This window comes from Medicago sativa, chromosome 2 (genome assembly GCF_051527215.1).
Source record: "Medicago sativa cultivar Bolivia chromosome 2, Bolivia_mono, whole genome shotgun sequence".
In the NCBI taxonomy this organism is placed as follows: domain Eukaryota; kingdom Viridiplantae; phylum Streptophyta; class Magnoliopsida; order Fabales; family Fabaceae; genus Medicago; species Medicago sativa.
In genome coordinates this window covers 2,545,893-2,568,392 of record NC_140750.1, presented here as the reverse complement: position 1 = coordinate 2,568,392, position 22,500 = coordinate 2,545,893, and the positions used below count along the sequence as shown (strand labels likewise).

Genomic DNA, 22,500 nt, shown 5'->3' with positions numbered 1-22,500 from the left:
AATCACATTGTTTTTGCTGCAGTTATGTATTGAAAATAGCATGCCAATACAAATTTTTCACAACTTCTCTTATCATGCTTCTTCGGTTATCAAATTTATTTTAAACTCAATTGGAAAACTTCCCTCCAATTATTAATACTCTAATCTTAAAATGTTTACCACCAAAGTTAAATTAAAATTTGTTTTTCCCACCATTTTTTCAAAAACACTTATAATTTCACTATATATAAGAGTTAGATACTCATTTATCAAATTTATATTATTAATGAAGAACAAAATTTTGCTATGGATCTCAATGCTTTTCCATTTGATTTAAATGAAGAACCATTGTTTGATTTAAATGAAGAGCCACTGTTTGATTTAAATCAAGAACTACATGATTTAAATGGTGAGGAAGAAAACTTTGCTACAGGAGAAGAAAGCAACACTGACATAGCTGGTATGTACTCTCATTTTCTTAAATTCTTTTTTGTTAGTATACGTAACTGGTACATATCCCATAATCCACAGTGATGTCGTTTTCTGTAAGTTAGTACAGTTTCTTTTTGGGCTACCTGCATGGTGATTATTGAACGATGAAAGTTAGTAACATGGCATTATAAACAAATTAGAATTAGCCTACATATAATTGTACTCTAATACTCCATATTATATGAATATAAAAAGCCTTTGTGATGCTTTGAGATACTCTACATATATAGTAATAGTACTCCATGTATATAGAATTAGCCTAAATATAATTGTACTCTAGTGCTCCGGTTTATATGATGATACTACAGTATTAGTATAGTATTCATAGATATCATAGATTTTATGTTATATTTATTTTGGAGAGATTTTTTATGTTATGGGTATTTACCTTTATCATGATTATTATATGTAACTCATGTAAATTTTGAAGTTGATTTAGAAGAAGTCCATGAAGTTCAGAATGAAAGTCACGAAAATATTCAAGAGATGCAGCCCCAAAACAATGATGAGGAACAACTCCAAATGAAAAGAAAGGTTAAAATGTTGAGTAATGAAGAGCGCATTTCCATTTATCAGCTACTACTACAAAAAAGTGTTGATGGAAAATTACCTCGAGGGGTGAAAGAATTAGTAGCTTCATCATTTTCAGTTTGTAGGAAAACTGTCCACCGTATTTGGAAAAGAGCAAATGAAAGTGAGACACATGATGTGTCTCATAAGAAGACAAAAAATAGTGGTCGCAAGAGAGTTGAAATTGATGTGAGTCAACTCCGTGAAATCCCTCTGAGTAAAAGAACAACTGTTCGAACTTTAGCTGTTGCCATGAATACAAATACAAGTGCAGTATATAGGCTTATACTATCAGGTGCAATACAGCTTCATTCGAGTGCCATAAAGCCACAACTGACAGAGGAAGGTAAAAGATTGCGGTTGGAGTTTTGTTTGTCGATGCTTGAAGGTATACCACATGATCCAATGTTTAAAAGTATGTACAATATTATTCACGTTGACGAAAAATGGTTCTACATGACGAAGAAATCTGAGAGATACTATTTGCTGCCAGACGAGGATAAACCACATCGTAGTTGTAAAAGCAAAAATTTTATTCCGAAAGTTATGTTTTTAACTGTTGTAGCTCGACCAAGATTTGACTCGGAAAAAAATGTAACCTTTTCAGGGAAAATTGGAATTTTCCCATTTGTTACTCAAGAACCGGCTAAAAGGACAAGTGTTAACAGAGTGGCAGGAACAATGGAGACAAAAGCAATAACTTCGATAAATAGAGACCTCATAAGGTCATTTTTTATTGAGAAAGTGCTTCCAGCTTCAAAGGAAGTGTGGCCAAGAGACGAATTGGGGTCAACGATATTCATTCAACAAGATAATGCAAGAACTCATATTAATCCTGATGATCCTGAGTTTGTTCAGGCAGCCACACAAGATGGATTTGACATCCGTTTAATGTGTCAGCCTCCTAATTCCCCGGATTTTAATGTCTTGGACCTCGGATTTTTTAGTGCTATACAATCTTTGCATTACAAGGAAGCACCTAAAACTATTGATGAACTTGTCAATGCAGTTGTGAAGTCGTTTGAAAACTATTGTGTGGTGAAGTCCAATTTCATATTTCTCTCATTACAGTTGTGCATGATAGAGACAATGAAAGCCAAAGGTTCCAATAGATATCCATCTCCACATATGCAGAAGGAAAAATTAGATGCAGAAGGAAAAATTAGAAAGAGAAGAAAAACTACCCATTCAATTGAAGTGTGACCCAATATTAGTGCAAGAAACTTTGGATTACTTAAACAACAGTACCTATTGTGGTTGGGTTGTAATCACATTCATATTTTATTCCAAATACTAGTATTACTAGTATTATGCTTTGTTTTTCAAACATTCCATTATTATAAGCTTGCGTCGTCATTAAAAGACGTATCCCAGCCGTTAAATTAGTATTTAACAACTCGTTAACATCACCTAACATTTATTGCCCACAATTCTATTTATATATCTCTACGTTTCTTTCATTTGTATCGATGTGGCACATTTGAGTTATGTTAAATGTGGATGCAAGGGAGGGCATCCTTAGTTCAGTCGGCATCACCGGAGGTTATGTTAAATGTGGACTACAAAAATCAAATCACAACAAGTTGATTATTGATTGTTTGAGTTAGCTTATTTTCTTACTTGTCACAAATTGATTTATCGCAGTGTGATCTCAATTAATTTCTCCTTGAATCATTGTATGTTTTTGTCATTTACTATCATGTTTATTCGTAAGAGAACCAATATTATCATGTAAGTATTGTCATAGTTTTTTTTAGAAAAGTATTGTAACTGTCATAGAGTTCTTTCAATTAAACTCATTTCCCTTATTAACTCTATATTTTTTTTTTTTTTGAAGAAGCTTATTAACTCTATATTACCAAACTCATTTCCCTTATTTTAATATATTCTTAAATGTACCTACAAAAAAGTGAAGAGAGAGAGTACTTTTATACACACCCTTATTTTTTTTTCTTTTGGTACAAAGTCACCCTTATTTATAATTACCCAATTGTGAAAGACAAAACACCCATCATATTTGCCTTTTAAAAAAATTTGAAGATCAAAAGATCTATAAAAAAAATTGATTTTAAAATTATGTGATTAGAGCTATAACGAGTTTAATCTAACTCGAGCTAAAAAAATGTTCGTATCAAATACAAATTGAAGTTTCGAGCCGAACCAATTCTTATCGAGTCCTACCTATATATCTAGACTCTTTAGGAAGGGAAAAAAACTAAAGTAGAGAGCATCTGGTTCTTGATGATTTAATGCAAGAATAATGGATAAAAGCATATATCTTCAACACAAATGAGATGCCCCAACCAATAACTCGTTTTCTTATATTTAATTATAATACATCCCTTCTTACATGAATTCTGCTTTCGATTTTCCAGCCCAGCACCAGAACTGTCTTAGTGTTTAACAACAAAAAAAGGTAACCAATATGCATCCTCCAGTTGAGGGATTGGATTCCACATTTCACATCTTTTTATTAATACAAAAAATATGTCACATTGTTTATGTAACGGTTCACAATTTTCTGGAAGGGAAATGCATTATCAAAAGTGAAAGTTGTCAATCCAAAAATAATATGTTTGTTTTCACATTTGAGTTGAAAACTTCTCTATTTATACATTCTTCTTGTTAGCTGCATATATACTTGGCCTGATCAAATAATGAGTGATAAATTAAAAGCCAAAAGAAACAAAAACAGTGCTACCAGGTATAACACTACTGGTACTTGCTTAAATTATCATAAGTTACTTAGTTCAACTTCTAAGCATACTGGTGGAAAAAAACTTGCTTGCAGTGATTGCAGACGAGAGCTTTTAGTGCCTTCAAAAACAACTACTAACCGATGCTATGAATGTGAAGCTGCTCGTAAATCAATTTCAGGTTTTACACCATCAAGAGAAAATAGTTTAGGAGCCAAATTGTTCAACCAAGATCAACTACGGAATGCTAGCACAAATGCATCAGGCCATTCCTCGTCGTTGTTGTCTACAGCAAGAATCGGTAACAAGCGTGCGGTTCTATGTGGAGTTACTTACAGCAGAAGACGGTACATGCTCAAGGGAACCGTTAATGATGTTGATAACATGAAAAAACTACTGGTTAATAATTTTGCATTCCCAATAGAATCCATATGCATCCTCACAGGTATCTGCTATAGAAATTTTTTTTTGATACAATACTAGTTTTATGTATGTATTCGTTCAGTGTTTATTTATATATTTCATGCTTTCAGTTTGTTTTAATCAATGAATAGCAAATGAAAAATATTTAAACCTGCTTTGAACTACGATGTCATGATCCATATGACTAGAATATGCATAGAAGATGGATATTAAGTTGTCAATTCTGTGTATTGAGTTGTATTCCATCATATCTTCAATTTTTCATGTGTGATAGAGATACATAGAAAGTTCTAGAGACAGATGCTAGTAAACATGGCATCAAGTAGAAACATGGTAATTTTTTTAATATGAAATAGTAACATGCTATTGATTATGGTAAAATGATACAGATGAGAAAATGTATCTGAAAATAATTACATCAAGCCTTTATATAAGCTAACCAATTAATAGCCAACCAAATTTTTTGGTAATGATTAAAGATAAGAGATTGATATTATTGATTATGGTAAAATGATACAGATGAGAAAATGTATCTGAAAATAATTACATCAAGCCTTTATATAAGCTAACCAATTAATAGCCAACCAAATTTTTTGGTAATGATTAAAGATAAGAGATTGATATTATTGTGAAACTTGTAAATTGCAGAAGAACAGAAGGATCTAAATTTCCTACCAACTAAGAGGAATATAATGGAATCCTTAAAGTGGCTGGTGAAGGACTGCAAGTCAGGAGACTCATTAGTGTTCTACTTCTCCGGACATGGTACGCAACAACCAGCACTGGACAAAGTTGATGAAATTGACGGGTTTGATGAAACTATTTGCCCTGTTGATTTCATTAGAGAAGGAATGATCACTGACGACGAAATCAATTCTACCATTGTTCGACCACTCAACAAAGGTGTCAAACTTCATGCTATTATTGATGCTTGTCATAGTGGAACAACTCTTGATCTCATGTATGCTTATAAAAAACACAAGTAAGTACATATAAATGCTTTATTTTCTTCTATTTGATTTTCTGCTTCTAGTTCATCGATCCAAATTTCTCGTAATTTGCACTCAGTCTATCTATACTGTTGAATAGAAATCAGATGACTTTGAAAGTCAGTTAACTAATTCATCACCTGTATGCATATTTGCTTGCAGTGGCAATTGGAATTGGATGAATAACAATCCCCCTAACATAGACCCTGGCACTAAATGTACAAATGGTGGATTGGCCATTTGCTTCAGTGCTTGTGAAGATTGTCAGATGGCTGCCGATACTGCAGTAAGAATAATTTTAGATATAATTTTAATCTGTTCTTGCAATGCAATGCAATGGACATACTTGTTCACTTCCTTCATTTTTTGAGTTGTAAATTGCGACCAACCTGTGCAGGCTTTTGGAGGAAAAGAGATGAACGGTGTTATGACCTATCTTTTAACCAAAATAATCCGAGAACATTCTGGAATTACATATGCCGGTTTGCTAGAAAAATTGCAAGAGGAAATTGGAATGGTTCACCGAAGCAAACACTTCAATGGGATCTTGAAACGTATTTTTCACCGTAGAATTGAGCAGGTAAGTAGCTATCCTTTCACACATAACACTGTAAATGGATGCATTTTCCCCTTACCTAATAATTTCAAAGATTTTAGAGAAAGTTTAAAACATCTAATATGATCTTCAAAAGTCCTATTGTGCAAGCATAACTAGACTTTACACTTTCATAAGATATAGCAATGTGAAAACAGAAAAGCATTTAACATGTGGATGTTTTCTGCACACAGGAGTAGAGGCAGAGTAGTATTAACAATCCTGATAACTTGTTTTATATTGTATCTAATTTTTATTTTTATTTTGATATCTATAGCAAAGAGATTTTATCATTTGTATTTTATGCCCAAATATGTTTCATCTATGACATAGGAAAGGAGCTACATATGTTGGCTGTTTGAAGAAACATCGATACTCCTTTTTTTTTTTGACTGATAAATATCAGTATTGTATATCCAACTCATTCAAAACTAAACACATAAATATTAATTGGAACATTGCATTGCAGAATCCTCTTTTATCATCATCGGCAGAATTTGACGTTAATGCGAGAATATCGTTTTGAGCGTGCACATCAGAACAAAACAAAGGCCTAAATTGAGATATGGCGACTTGCTCAATGCAATTTACTCTGCAACCCGTCGAGCTAAAGCAGGAAAGTTTGAAATGAAAAGCCAAAAGCTTTCTAGGGACACTTCGAAGCACCATCAGCCTATATATTACATCAGTTATACGAAGTTCTTATAAATATAATTTTATTAACACACACACACACACACTGTTTATATATATATATATATATATATATATATATATATATATATATATATATATATATATATATATATATGCCATACCTTACATGAAGTTTGATATATATTCAAAGTTGGTTCTGTTCTAAGATCCTTACTATATTGTAATTGTATTGTATTGTCTCATTTGTGCTGCCTAAACACTAGCCGATCCTAAGCATTTATGCAGATTAAGTCATTTTGGACAATAAAATCCTCATATAGATGCTTGTACCCCTGGTTTATATATATATAGATATCTCATTCACATTGTTGAGATTTGTGTTTTATTCTTGTTTGTTCTTTGCTAAGATAGATCAAATGTTATATGCACTTTTGCAGAAAAGCTATATAGATGAATATATGACTGCATTACTTGAACATTGTAATTTTATTTAGGGTGGTTTTTGGCAACCATGCTTCGATTCAAAAAGCAGTTTCTAAAGTTATTTGGGAATATCCAAGTTGAAAAAACCATTTTTAATCCTAATTGAAACCAATCCAACCATTCTTCCATAAGTCATGTTATATACGTATGTTCCAACTGCAATTCAAAGAATCAAAGAATATCAGCAAATGAATACGTGAGCATGAGAGACTAAAATAGAACCTAATTCAATCAAATCAGCGATAAAGGTCTTGGAAGGTAGAAAAATAAGAAATGAATACTGTCACTGCAAGCACATCAACACAACAGAACATTTTTCAGACCAGATTCCTCTCATTCTCATATCCTACCATAAACTTAATTAACAAAGAATCAAATCAAAATTTCCATGACATTCAATTTCAAGTTGCATACAAAGAATATAGACTTTGAAACATGTTCTTCCTTATCTATAACGCAAACGTTGCATACAGAGAATATAGTCTTCTTCTTAAAATAAAACATGTTATTCCTTCTCTATAACGCAAGAGAGAATCAAAAACAGGTTGTAGCATCTGGTTCTTGATGGTAAGTGATCATAATTAAAAGAAATATCTAAATCTTATCTTAGATGCAATAGAAAGATTCTCCTTCCCTAGCTCATTGTTTTCAGTCTGCCAAACAAATGTGATTTAAGCACAGTTTTGATTCAGCACAGTTTCACATTCACTATAGCAGGCAAGTTTCAGGTGCCTAAAAATTGGCATGAAAAACACCAGGTCGAATAGCAGTTGTCAACACAACCAGGATAATCCTATTGCTAAGTACACTAACAAAACACAAGATCTTGTTAGTGTGAAATTGCAGTCTATTACATCTGCTAATCCTGGCCTAAAGGCTGTTGATGATGGCGAACACAAGGACAAAACATTGATAAACAACCTACCTAGTAACCTTTCAGGAAATGGGAATGGATCAGTTTTCATTAGCATCTACAACCACAATTACAGCATGCAATATCCTCCTACTACGTACGAAATACCTGTCCATTCCTATTATCCTCCATTGCGGCCTCCTTCTGCATTTGGTAACAAGAGAGCTGTGTTATTTGGAATCAGTTATGCTAACACGGCAACACCGAAGAAGCTTAAAGGTTCTGTGAATAATGCTCGGTGCATGAAACACTTTTTGATTGACAAGTTGGGATTTCCTAGCAATTCCATTTGTATGCTCACAGGTAATTTCTGTTCAACTATTATTTATGATATTACTACTAGTACTAGTGTTCAGAGGAGGAAAACACAATTCCATCAAAAAGTAACATGCGGATGGCCATGAGGTGGTTGGTTGAGGGCTGCAAACCTGGGGATTCATTGGTGTTTTACTTCTGTGGTCATGCATCAAGGGTTAAAGACCGTAACGTGGATGAGGTTGATGGGTATGATGAAGCAATATGCCCTGTCGATTATGAGCACGAGGGGATGATACTCGATGATGAAATCAATGCTACAATTGTTAGGCCTCTACCTCATGGTGCCAAACTACATGCCCTTGTTGATGCATCCTTTAGCGGGACAATTCTTGACTTACCATTTGTATGCAAGATGAACCGGTTAGTAAGTTAGTTAGTTAGATATGAATCATTGTATTTGATATAAAGATGTCCTTATTCATTAGCCTATGTTGGGTTCATTCAGGATTGGTTCTTTTGGATGGAAAGATCATAGACACCGGAAAGCTGGCAACAAAGGCACGAGAGGAGGGCTAGCGGTTTGTATATCCGCCTGCGATGATGGTGATGGAAAGGCAGGAAGAAAATCGGTTCGTAGTAATGCATTATGCGTACTTTTTTTTCCTTCCATTCTAATGGTTGATATAGATCAGTTAGAATCAATATACATAATTGTCACTTACAACAAAAGATTTTTGCTGGTTGATTAGGCATTGACTTACAGTTTCCTCCAAATCATGCAAGATGTACCTAAATTGACATATGGTCGCTTGCTCAATGACATGCTCTTTACAATCCAATGGGCTAAAGCAGGAAAGTTGGAACTAAAAGGCCCAAGATTTTGCCCGGAACACTTGGAAACAACATACTCATGTATACATCAGTTATATACAAGGCTGAGACTCTCATTAATTGTTTATTTATTTATAGATTACTAACTTACATGAAAGTTGATTCTAAATGTGTTTTGCAGGAGCCACAACTATCCTCTACTGAGAAGTTTGATATTTCTACCAAGTTGTTTCAAATCTGACACATCAATAATGGCACGGAAAAAGAAACTGGGTGCAGGAATAGAAAAAAGACTAATGTCCAATAGGGAATAAGGGAAGTACTTGTAAGTACTGAATCATATGTACTGTCCAAGCACAATATGTTCCGAAACATTGACGAAAATTAAGCCATTCTCTGAATTTTATGTTTATTTATGAATTTTAAGGAGGTGAATAAGTTATCTAAATTACATTGTTAAATTTTGGTTCCATTTTCGTTCGTTCTTTGCTGAGGTAGATGAAATCTTTTTCCGAGAAGCTACATAAATGAATTAGTGTGAATGCATTATAAAATTGTTGTCAAGCATTATCAATGAGGATGAGAGTAATCTCAAAGAATGTGGTCTAGGGGAAGTTGAAAATGTATATATTGCCTCAGTGTGATCAGCAAAAAGAATGGCAAAGGGAACAACATTCCAGCAATTGGAATCCATGTCACTCCGAAACAAACCAAGAAATACACGCATTGGAGTGTAAACAATACTAGCAGATCTAATCCAATAATCATGTTACAGAAAATTTAGTACACACAAGTATAGTACACACAATAATCATGTCAAGCATTATTGCAACAATTGAATGATCTTTCAATTAGAATGAAAAGAACTTGATAGATAAAGCAGAGTACAAATCCAAAACTATTTAGAAGAAAGGAGGGGCAGCCAAGAATAAAAAAACTTAGAGCAATACTATAATTCTATATCCCCTTTTTTCTTACTACATTCTGTTATATACCTCTCATGATCACACTCATTCCTTCGACGTGTCCATTAAATTTTAGCTAATTTTGCTGCCAACATTTTACTAACTTGGTTATTTCTTCTTTCCACTATCCGTGCCATAACTGACGATTAGGTTGATTTGGTAATGTGTGTTCTTTTTGTCATGGATTAAATATTCTAAAGCTTAAGCACAGACCCACTTTTTTGGTTAATTTCTAATAGAAGAATGAAAATGAAGAACCTAAATAAAAACACAAATGATTTACATCCAACACTTTTGTATCTTAAATATAACAATGCATGAATGTTCACTGTTTCAAAATTTAGTGGCGAACTTGTTAGTACTAATCCAAATAGTGTCAGTAAAGAACATGCAAAATGTTGTTGACATTTTGTTACACGAAGCATGTTTAAGAGGTAACAACAGAAACAAAATATGTCAAAAGGAAAAATTTAGGAAATCTGAAAATTTTCAATCAAATGGGATAACACATGAGAAAAACAAAAATATGAGGCAACTCCATTGTAAATTGAAGGTACAACAACTGATAAAGGTGGTGTCAGGTAGCATGTTTTGGTTTTGGCCGAAGCCTTTGATCTCACACTACACAATGACAGCAAAGACATAAGAGTGATGGTGGTGTACCTACAAGCACTTTGATACTTATGTCAGTCAGTAAAGGAGATGAATGAAAATTTATCACTATGAAAAGGCACCCTTAGAAGAGATGAGCCATCCTTTACGTAGAGGATTGTGAGTCTGATAACTGAGTAACCATTTTTGTTTGTCTCCGATGTGACAGTAACGACCTCTTACAGCCTAACCATCGTCGGGTTGGTCATTCAGACCGATAATGGGCTGTCCTATTGGTGTATGATATTGGCCAAATACAGGCCTAAGATTGATCCAGAATGAGATACAAAAATCCATAATCGACAAAGAAAAACCGCTCTACAAATATGAACTTAATTAATATCAGTCTCATAATCTCCCTACTTTATTTCTTTTCTGTAACAGTTCATAATCATAGAAAACAAACAATTGTTACTAATGAGCTCTAATCCAATCCATAGTATAAAATGTATTCTCCCATGTCATCATGCTGTCATCTTCATCTCAGCAATCAATTAGTAAATCATATGTGATAGAACGCATATTTTGAAAAATTGGTCAATCAATTAGCGAATAATATGATAGAAAGCGTATTTTGAAAAATTGGTTAATAAATTAGTGAATAATATGTGATAGAAAGCATATTTTGAAAAATTGGTCAGGTTTTGATATATTCCCGGTCCACTAGGAAAGGCAAATAGAATGTGATTCTATATGTCCATATTATCATAACCAAAAAAGGTTCCAACACACTTGATTTAATGGAGACACCTACCTCAATCTCATCATCAACACATTTCTCAGTTTATTTACTTCTTTTTCTTCACTAATAATTTACTAAACAAAACTTTCTCCAAAACTCCAAAAGATGGCAACTAGAAGAGCAAGATGCAGCAAGTGTGGAAGGGCTATACTAGTGCCAATAGAACTAGAAGATTATGGTTATTCCACTTCCATAACCATGATATGTTCTGGTTGCAACTCTCAAGGTTTCTCCCAACAACCCAATTACCCTTTTCTGAATAACAACAACAACGCACCTCCTCCGCCTGCCTATAGGAGACGTCAATCTTGGCCACAGACGCAGATGGCCCCACAATATTCAATGAGACCTCCTTCTCCATATGGTAACAAGAGGGCTGTTTTATTTGGTATTAGTTATGGTAATCATGCTAACAGCCTTAAAGGTTCGCTCAATGATGTTCACAGCATGAAATACTTTCTCACTCAAAAGTTAGGTTTTCCTACTGATTCCATTCGCATGCTCACAGGTACTAACAAATTTCTTGTTTAACTTTTATTTTTATTAGATAATAGTTAATGATGGAAATACAATCTTTGGCTTGCTTGCGGGGATAAGACTGCCAACATACTGCACCTGTTGGGAGCCGGGAGATTTGGTTGTCATTTTAGTATAGCTAATGATGATTACGCGATTCATATTTCATATACACCTGCAAGTTAATCTTGTCATAATTTAGATGCTAATGTTCTATGAGATGGTGATTATGCTTTAACTAGACTATTAGATAAGGTCTAAAATGAACAGCCAAAAAATGGTCTCAATCTCATTCCTTCCATTCTATTCTATCTATAATTCTACACAATAACATTGAAAAACAAACCTGCAGATGAACCAGGGGAGAGAAATCCGATGAGAATCCCGACAAAATATAACATGAGAATGGCAATGAGGTGGTTGGTTGAGGGCTGCCAACCAGGTGACTCATTGGTGCTTCACTTCTCAGGACATGGATCAAGGGAAGTAGACTATAGCATGGATGAGGTTGATGGGTATGATGAAGCTATATGCCCTGTTGATTATGAGAGTGAGGGGAAGATTCTCGACGATGAAATCAACGCTACAATTGTTAGGCCTCTACCTCATGGTTCCAAACTTCATGCTGTCATTGATACATGCTTCAGTGGGACAGTTCTTGATTTACCATTTATGTGCAGAGTGAACAGGTTAGTTTAGAATCAAAACTGTATTTATATATGCATACATGCTGTCATGAGTCATTAATTACAAAGTATTTCATGTACAAATGTTCAAAATATATTGAAAACAAGGCAACAGTTTTGTAATTAAAAGTAAAAATATGACAGAAAACGTTTGCTCAAAATACCTAGATATAATTTTCTTTCGAGTGAAACAGAAAAGGTTATTATGGATGGGAAGATCATAGAAACCCCAGAGCTGCTTACAAAGGCACAAGAGGTGGGCTAGCAGTTTGCATTTCAGCTTGTGATGATGATGGAAGTGCAGCAGACACATCGGTTAGTACTAGTAATAGTAATGCTGACACATCATTTTCACCTGCTACTGATTTATGTGATTTAGAATGTGATTTTCCTCTGATCCAAGACTTTGATTGGTTTATATTAGGCCTTTAGTGGCATGGAAAGTGCTGGTGCCTTGACTTACAGTTTCATCCAAGCCATGCAAGTTGAACGTAGATTGACTTATGGTCAATTGCTTAATGCCATGCGTTCTACAATTCGTGGGGCTAGAGAAGAATATGGCCCGAATAATCAACAGTATGTCATGGACAATCGGCAGCAGTATGCTCATGTATTACCTCAGTTCTCATACAAACATTGATATTATCATTACTGTAATATGAACCTATAAGAAACTGATTCAATATGGATTTTGTTTGCAGGAGCCACAACTGTCGTGTTCTGAGAAATTTGATATTTATTCAAAGCCTATTGCAATGTGAACATAACTGGAAGTTGCGTTGAAAAATAAAATGAATAAGAGGAATAGTTGACGTTGGTCCTGTTTGTAGAAATAAAATATAATGTTGGGAAAGGAAATAAAGGTTTATGGGAGAGATTTGCATTATAATTGGGGAAGTTCTGTAATACTACTACTTCATTGTGCCAAAAAAAGGAGGGAAAATATTGATTTGTAACTTTGAAAGAGTGTTCCATGAAAAGTTGAAAACTGAGCTAGCTCTGCAGTTTCATCCTAAAAACACCTCTGCAGTTTATGAATGTTTTTCCCTTATATCTCGTGAATTACGTCATGTGTTCAAAAAATGAATAACATTATCATCTATTTTTTCGTTGATTTATAATATTATTATTAGTGTATTTGATTCAAGCTTGACTATACCACGCCAGAATTGTGAATTAACAAACTCATAGATAGGGAGGCCACAACAACCATATTAAACTTAAACAGCAAGAACCAACATAGTGGCTTGATATGCTACACTTCCAAATTTATGAATGGTATAAGTATACGGTTTAATAATACAATTAGTATCTACATATTTTCTATCTATTCCTATGATAGTTCTTTGACATTCAAGAAATATTTAAGTGGCCTGTTGATATAACTTAGAACTTTTGACAACTACTAGAGCTGAAGTTGGATAATTGTAATTGCTTCTACATGAATAGCAAAGTGTATAAATATATCAATTTTCACTCGAAAGCAGCAACTGCTTGCGAGATTTACAGCACCAGCGAGCATAACATGATTGGAGGTTTGGCCAGTCAGAGGATGAGCAATGTGTAAAATGGTGGAGCCAAAGAGAAAGAACCTGTTCTTGCTTCTCTTGTTCCAACCCCTCTATAATGCTTTCCAACATCCTCTCCAACTCAGCCCTCTCATTGATGCTCAATGCCGGGGCATCAATGCCATTACTGGCCCTGCACAACAATGGCAGCCATGTCTGTAACATCTTTAACTTTACCTGCATGCATTGCTTCATCTTGCTTTCCTCAATTTCGTCTGCGCCAAAATCTTTGGCTTCTTTGAACAGAAATGCTGCTTGGACAATTCAAAGCAACTGTTAGCGAACATTAAAGATATCATAGGATGATTAGCCTATAAATTTAACTACTCTGTATTGTCATTCAATTGAGCTGTAATATTAATAATTACTGAAAATTAAGAAATTTGAAGTGTGTTGAGTTTATTTTCCTAAACACTTCTAAATTTGAACCACTATGAAGTATTGGAGTCATCTTAATCTCCCACTTTAACTAGAAATACATTTCAAAGCATAAACTAAAAATTGGATGAGAGGTAACTCTTCATTCTAGGTGTGCAGAGAGACCACAATCCTTGGAAGTTATTTATGATCAAGAATCTAATGGAAAACAACTCTAGTTTTCTCATACTTATTTTCTCTTATATCTCTTTTATGTTTCTAATCTACTAATCTCTATTTGATGAATAGAAAATTGATTCAAGCCCCATAATAAGTTTATTGGCCATTATAAACTTGGAGACAAGACAAAGCCAGAATGTTGCTGTGACTGAAAATGATACAACAATGTTTTAAATGAATTTCAACATTGTGACAGCCACTATATCTATTTAAAAAATCTTTTGCTGTAATCTATAAACTTTCTGCCAACCATTTTAAATGATTTAAAAAGTATAAAATTTAAATTGTACTCTTTCTTATTGTATGTATAACTTTGGATATAATTTCCCGGGACAACTAGTCTAATCTAATGCCTAATGAGTACAAAGGCTTAAATTCATAGCTAATTTTAAGACAAATCGTTGCCTTTGGTGTCAAAAGCTACTATTATTATCATGCAATTTTGAAATCAAAGTGAATTTCACAAAACAGCTTCTTTATTATTTATTTATGCAGCTACTTTATTTTTCAAAGATGATAAGAACAAGACACGTGCCCTTGCTAGAATTACAAGTTGGACAACAATATTTTTGTCTTGTTGCATTACAAGGAATGATATCAACCACAAACAGCTTTGACAAAGTGTTTGAACAATTCACGACCTTATCATCTTTCCTCCTTTGCCTCAGAAATTTTCCAACCTACCTACGTCCACATTCTCGAGCTAATATTTTCAAACCACCTATATTCTCGGCCAAGTAATTTTGATAAAGATGGTAATTACATGCAAAATTATGATTAATTTAGCTGAATATATATGATTAGTTTAAAGTTAAAACCATGGTCAAAATTGTAAAATTATTGTTAATCATCTAGTTGAAATAATAACATAAGAAAATATGAAGAATGGATATATATGGTACCTGCAAGTTTAACAAGCGAAGCCTGCAAACGAGGATCAGCAGTAAGAGCAAGAAACCCTAAATTATCCGCCACCGCCCATCTCCGAAGTGCTTCATCAGCACAACCACACTCCACCATCTTCTTCACCATCCAAACCAACTCCGCTGCCAATTTCTCCGCCGGAACACCACCACTTAAACCACCCTCACCTCCCTTCACCTTCCACCCCACCACCCTCCACACCCTCCTCCTCACCATCCTATACCACTCTCCTCCATCACCTTCTTCACCCTCTCCTTGATCTCTCTCCGCCACCTTCACTTCCAACTGCCTCAACGCCCTCCCAAATGCTGAAGACAAAGCAACACAATTAACTTCACGTAACGAATGAACACCTTCGAGGTGATTATCATCGATAATCTTCTCCGTTAACGATCGAACCGCTTCGTATTTTCTTGAACTAACTGGAATATCGTTTAATGCAGAAAGAAGCTGAGAAAGAGCACGTCCGATGGCAGTGTCGTTTCGTGTATCGTGTGTGAACTTATTCTGCGTTTTGATGGTGGAGTGTTCGTAGTTTTCATTGAAGAAAAAAGAAGGAATGAAACGGAGGAGGAAGAGGTAGAAAGTGAGGATGATGAAACGGAGGGTTTGGATGAGTTTGTAGTTGACAGAGAAGGAGAGGAAGGTGGTGGTTTTGTCAACGGCGGTGGTGGTGAAAAGGGAAGAGATTAGGGTTCGGAGGAGCGGCGGAAGTGGTAGTGGCATGGCGCCGCCGCCGTCCGTGTTTTTCGCGTTCTTCCCCATTTTGGTTATTTTCTTTTCGTACGCGGTCGTCTATTTTTCTGTCTTTTTTGCCTTTTCTAGCTTTATAATGGGAATTTTAAATGTGTGCAAAATGGATCGACAAAGGTAGACTTGGTTCGTAAAAGTTTAACCATTGAGTTGATTCTGTCTTTGTCAAAAAAAAAAAAAAAATTGATTCTGTCAAAAAAACTAATTGGTGAGTGATTGGTAAAAACCTTTTTATAAACAAATTCTCTTTTAGCTTTGAGATTTGTTTCATGATAATGGTGCCGTTTCCGGCAGGAGACTTGAATAGGTCTCCTACGGTAGAGATCTTAAAAAAGACTGATTTTTTTTTGTATAACAAAAATGACATGTGTAACTATTAAAATGATGAAGAACACAGATCTTATTATAATCCCTCCACACCTTAAACATATCATTTCTCTCTTCCTCTGGCTTTCTCTCTTTTCCTGCCGACACTGTAGCAACTGTGTTGCTGCTCACTGTATTTTAATTGAGAACAATTAACCCTAGTGCCTCCAGAAAATTAATGGAACAATGATTGAAAATTAAAAATCCAAAATAATATGAATGTGCAATCTCAATTATTTGCAAAAACTCGAGAAAAAAAATGAAGAAAAAGACTCCATTGTTTGGAAACCCAAACAGAAGGATCTTCAAAGTTCAAACCCCCTTCAAGACACCACCCAACCTTCCACCCCCAATTATTTATCTATTTTTTGTAAAAATCTGTAACTAACACATTGAATTAGAAACGAACGAGTGTATATTTGAATTTACCCAATTTCAATTTATCCATAGATTTGAACGAGTGAAAAGCATTAACCCAATTTCAATTTAGATTAAGCAACTTCATAGATAGATGTCCAAGAGAATTATGAAGGTGGGAGCAAGAACAAGAGATTATTCAAAATTTATCTCTCTTTCTCTAGAGAGAGATTCAAATTCTACAAAAAACGAAACAAGGAGATTATCTCGCGTGTTGAAAATCGATCAATCGGAGCAGTCTGAAGAACGGTGCCGCGGTGGCTAGGAAGGCAGTCAGAAGTTGTTGGGAAGAGACATGGAGAGGGAGAGAGAAGGATGATGAAACATAATGCACAAGGATCTAGTGTTGAGAGAGTATAATAACATTGTGGTCTTCAAAAGTTTTCAAATATATCCAATGGTTGACATCCATTTTACAAACAAACAAAAAAATATGTCAAGTGTCCTACGGTAGGAGACCTAAAGAGATTGCCTACCGTAGCCTTTGCCCATGATAATGGTGAACCCTTAGACTCAACTCACATAAACTTTTACTCACAAGAAAAAAAAAAGTTGCAAAACTTATTTGGGTTACCCTTGTAAGTAAAAAAACATTTTTATTTGTCTTTTTTAATCAACTATTTGAATTGTATTGTATCATTTTCTATTTTAGTTTATATTCAATTTGACGTATCACAATTTTCTTATGATCCAATTTAGTATCCGAAACATAAAAAAACTCAAATTAACCTTTAGTAATATAATAATACAAGAGAATAAATTAGTTTTTCTAGTGATTTTGACTTGCTACAAATGAAAAAATAATTAGTTACGAACAAAAATGTTAGGACAAATTAGTCTTTACCGTATGATTTGATAAGGAGTTAATTTGTTCTTAAGGCTATGAGTTAAACTATTATTGTAAGTATGAAAATCTCTTTGATGAGTTAAATATGAAGTACGAAACTCATCACTAAGAAGAAATAAATCTGATGAGTTTCGTATTTAATAGTCAACTCATCAAAACTTTTATCTATAAAAAGAAAACAGTTTTTATGTAATTTATTTAATTATTTTGAAGCAGGATATTTCTTTGTGGAGTAAGAATATTCTATTTTCTATCACTAGTGACCAAGGAATGGTACGAGATCCTTAAAGAAAAAAAAGGATGAGATGACTACTACGAAGGAGCAGTACGGTGATTTGGACTATTGAATGAATTTTGTGACTTTAACCGTTTTTTTTTTAATGGCAAAAAAAATTATATATAGAGGATTAAATCTCAAGTATTACACCAAAAAGAAAAAAAATAAAAACACCATAAAAACCTCAAAGAAAAACCACAACACCCTCAAACTGCCGTAACCCCTAACAAAAGCTCATCAAAGAACCAACACCACCAACAGTGACTTTCAAAATATATAGGTACTTTGTTGGAATAACTTTTTGATCAATACTCCTCCCTCTTGTAATAGCTGATTATTTTTTTCATTTCACATATTAAAAAAGGATTTGCTACGATAGACCCACCTTGTTTTATGAAGGTCTATTTTAGCAAGTAACACCTTTTCATTTAGACCAAAAAACCCAACCTTTTCTTTTTTGAAGTCATCAAAACTCAAGGGTACAACTGTAATTGGTGTTATATCATTAATGTTTTTTATTTCCAATTTTTTTCTTCTTCTCTCTCTCTTTCACTCTCTCTCTCTCTCTTGCGATTCTTTGCCAAGCTTCTTCCATTTTGTTTCAATTTCAATGTACCAATAGAGATGAAAGGAACTTCCATGGAAATCTTCGTTGAGGAATTGAATCATAATCTTTTGTAATCTTAAATTTATTATACACCACCATGGTAAATTTACTTTTTCAATTAGCACAAAAACAAGATAATGATTAAAGGTAGTTTTTACCCTCATTGTTGCCTCAGAGCTTCTTTGTTAACGGTGACCTTTGTTCTTCATTCATTCTTTAACAAAAATCACCACCGTTGGAACCCATCACCGATTATACTTCCTCTGACAACCTTAAACCCAGGTCGAAAACTAAAGCTCAAATTGAAATAAGCACAAAATTTGAGTTTTGATTTCTTCCTTAATGTTTCCCTTGAAGTATTTTACTTGTGATTTGGTGTTGAGTTTTAGAAATCTTCAAAATTCCAGAGTTTGAACAAAAGAGTTGGATTAAAAAAGCTACAATGATGAAGAAAGAATGGAAAAAGGGAAACGCAGGAGAGAGAGCGTGAAAGGCAGAGAAGAAGAAATAAATTGGAAATAAAAATCATTAATAATACAATGCCAATTACAGTTGTACCCCTGAGTTTTGATGACTTCAAAAAAGAAAAGGTTGGGTTTTTTGTCCAAATGAAAATGTGTTGCTTGCTAAAATAGACCTTCATAAAACAAGGTGGGTCTATTGTAGCAAATCCCATTAAAAAAAAATAATTAATATAGTATTTTTTTAAAGAATAATTAATATTGTATTGAAAAGTGAAATGAGTTAATTATTTTAAGATAATTTTTTTTATATATGACTTAGTTATTGTTAGACTAAGGGAGTACTTTGCTGGAATATACTTTGTTGATTCCATCCCTAAGTTATTGTCTCCCTATCCTAGGGATAGGAATATGTCAAATCTGATTTTTTGTTTAAGAGAAATGTTAACCGGTGCCTCCGAGACACTGGTTAAGGAAGCAAATATAGTAATATTTGCATTGAAAGTTGTGTAATCAATGCTCCGGGGCACTAGTTAACATGACCCTTTTTTAACTTACAATTTCTTCTTTTGACTTCCTTAACCAATGCCCCCGGGGCACTGGTTAACATGACCATTTTTTTAAATAGAGAAGACTTAACATTTTTAAAAATCTATTCAGCTAAGAAGGTTGAGTCACATGCCGTTAAAAACTTCTTAAGCATATCAGATTGACCTACTTAAGTAAATATGAATAATATTATTTAACAATAACATTATTGTATTGTATTTTATACTTAAACTATAAATTTGTTAACATTTTTAGTAATTTATGCTTATTTGTATACACTAATTTGTTTGCATATTTATATATATTATTATAAACTAGAATTCAAATATGTATTATATACAGTCAAATTCTCTAAATTAAATCTTGTTAAATATCAAAAGTAAGTTAAATTTTATTGATCTATTAGTTTGTTTTTTTTGAAGAGGCTTGATCTATTAGTTTGTTATTATAGTTAAACTTATATTATTTTACTTACGTAAAGATGTACATATGAAATAGGTTTTTAAACATACTAGTAGATTATATTGTGCTTTCAAAAGGTTAGACTTAAGCCTGAAATATAAGTGTATGACAGGCCGCTGGTGACGCTTAGACTTTAAATTTTTTTGAGAGACCAGACTTAGGTCTTATAAAGTCTAGATCCTTATTCCTACCAATTTTTTTTTATCAATACTTTGTAACAAATGAATATTTTTTTATCAATTATATATTTAGACTAATTTTATACTGTTCTTTTATACTCGATCTTAAAATATAGACTTAAATGCAATTTTAACTCCTCTATTTTGATTAAATATGGATGTTAACCCCCTATTTTAAAATTCGGAATTGTAACCTCTATTTTATATTTTCAGGGTTTGATCCTCCACCACATTTGGAATCATTTTTCCTTATGTGACAATGTTGACGTGGATTTCATTATATTATATTATCTCATTATCTACCTGATTAATTACTTATCATTTAATATTCTTTATTATTTACTTTTGGGTTAAATAACATTTTGGTCCTTATAAATATAACGAATTTTCTTTTAAGTCCTTGTGAAAATTTTCAACATGTAGTTTTAGTCCCTGTTATAACATATATTTAGTTTTAATTTTTTTTGGGTAAAATCCATCGATTTTGATTGCGATTTTACAATTTCCTATATCGATTCTACAAAAGTCCTTGAGTAAAATCATTCGATTTTGATTGCGATTTTACGAGTCCCGATTTTGCTATTCCTTTTCGACCTGAAGTAAAGTCCCGATTTTGACAACCTTGCTATTGATGAACCATACTGTCAAACGGCAAACCACCTATCAAAAGCTTCACTATGCAATCCTAACTCTCATGCATTCCATTGGATTTAATAACCATTGATTGAAAGTGTAAATGAATCAGTGTAATATGCTATTTAACCATCTCCAAGATAGCGATTTTATTTCTTTTAGCCATGATTCCATCGATCCATTTTTGTCTCTAAATGTTTTCTCATTACGACCTTTCCATATTACCCAAATGCAAACAAACCAGATGATGCTGGACCTTTCTGTCAACACCCTTCCGCTATCAGCCCCTTAAATTGAATGAAGTTCTGCTTCACTTTGTTGTGTAAAACATCAGATGTATTCAGCCAATTTATAACCTTTTGCCAAACCTTTGCATTCAAAAAAAGGTGAGAAACAATTTCCTCCAATCCACAATCAAACGGACAAAACTTTTGAGATTCGATCAAGAAACCTCTTTTAATTAAGTTGTTTCTCGAAGATATCCTATTTTGCAACCTCCACACAAAAACTGAAACTTTTAATGGAATTAAACCATTCCAAACTGCTGCAAGATACCTTGAATCTTCAGCTGCATACTATCCTATAATCGAAGAATACACTTCTTTTACCGAATAATATCCATTTCTCGACCAAATCCACTTGTCTTTCTCGTATTCATTAAGCTGTATCAGTTGCACCTCATCTATTAACTCTGACTCTAATGTTTTTTCCACTTCCGATAAACTCCTGCACCAATGAAATACCCCTTGACGACTCTCTCCCTGCCCTTGCAACAAACCTTTCACAATGATATCATTATTTTCAGCCAACAAAAAGAGACTTCGGTATCTATTTTTCACTGTTCTACCCTCACGCCAAGGATCTATCCAAAAAAGAGTTTCTTCACCATTACCTATTTTCCTAGATATTTTTTCAGCAAACAAACCTGTTTTGAAGCTCCGCACTCCTCTTTCAATAATTTGTAAATCCCTCCACCATGTTGAGCAATGTCTCTCATTCCTATTTACTCTACCATTTGTTTCCCCATATTTACTAGACAATACTTTAACCCACAAACTGTTTTTTTTCATTACAAATTCTCCACTCCCATTTCCCTAATAAAGCTAAATTGAATGCCTTCAAATTCTTGATTCCTAACCACCCCCCCACCCCCCCCCCCCCCCCCCCCCCCCTCCCTTTTCTCGACACACTTTGTACCAGTAGACCCAGTTAATTTTCGTAGATTCTATTGCTAACTCACTAATCTACTGTTGTCTCAAAACTCTTATTTCATCTTGATGACAGTCAAATATATCATTCGAACACTTGGAGCAATTCCATGGCAAGAACTCAATTTAGGTTTTAAAAATAAAAACTCAAACATGACTCAATTTAGGTTTTAAAAATAAAAACTCAAACATGACTCGGGAATTGA

General features: G+C 33.8%; 3 protein-coding genes and 2 pseudogenes across 4 annotated transcripts; 4 read left to right on the top strand and 1 right to left on the bottom strand.

Annotated features, from left to right (window-relative positions):
- Positions 1–285: 285 nt before the first annotated feature.
- Positions 286–2,338, top strand: LOC146943589 (uncharacterized; annotated as a pseudogene).
- A 1,340-nt stretch (positions 2,339–3,678) lies between these two features.
- LOC146943588 (metacaspase-3-like) lies at positions 3,679–6,773 on the top strand. The gene is made up of 5 exons (XM_085741868.1): positions 3,679–4,182; positions 4,809–5,142; positions 5,312–5,435; positions 5,547–5,729; positions 6,214–6,773. Exons 1-5 carry the CDS (start codon positions 3,699–3,701, stop codon positions 6,268–6,270), a joined length of 1,182 nt encoding a protein of 393 aa, XP_085597994.1. The 5' UTR covers positions 3,679–3,698; the 3' UTR covers positions 6,271–6,773.
- An 812-nt stretch (positions 6,774–7,585) lies between these two features.
- On the top strand, positions 7,586–9,334 carry LOC146943587 (metacaspase-1-like; annotated as a pseudogene). Its single transcript, XR_015025620.1, has 5 exons — positions 7,586–8,100; positions 8,154–8,475; positions 8,561–8,684; positions 8,805–8,967; positions 9,068–9,334. The product of XR_015025620.1 is annotated as a metacaspase-1-like (transcript).
- A 1,934-nt stretch (positions 9,335–11,268) lies between these two features.
- LOC146943586 (metacaspase-3-like) lies at positions 11,269–13,560 on the top strand. The gene is made up of 5 exons (XM_085741870.1): positions 11,269–11,752; positions 12,113–12,449; positions 12,641–12,761; positions 12,871–13,056; positions 13,148–13,560. Exons 1-5 carry the CDS (start codon positions 11,350–11,352, stop codon positions 13,205–13,207), a joined length of 1,107 nt encoding a protein of 368 aa, XP_085597996.1. The 5' UTR covers positions 11,269–11,349; the 3' UTR covers positions 13,208–13,560.
- Positions 13,561–13,660: 100 nt separating this feature from the next.
- Positions 13,661–16,332, bottom strand: LOC146943585 (1,8-cineole synthase). Its single transcript, XM_085741869.1, has 2 exons — positions 15,514–16,332; positions 13,661–14,265 (listed from the first exon to the last, which is right to left on the bottom strand). The coding sequence occupies exons 1-2, from the start codon at positions 16,298–16,300 to the stop codon at positions 13,913–13,915; spliced, it is 1,140 nt and encodes a 379-aa protein (XP_085597995.1). The 5' UTR covers positions 16,301–16,332; the 3' UTR covers positions 13,661–13,912.
- Positions 16,333–22,500: the final 6,168 nt, after the last annotated feature.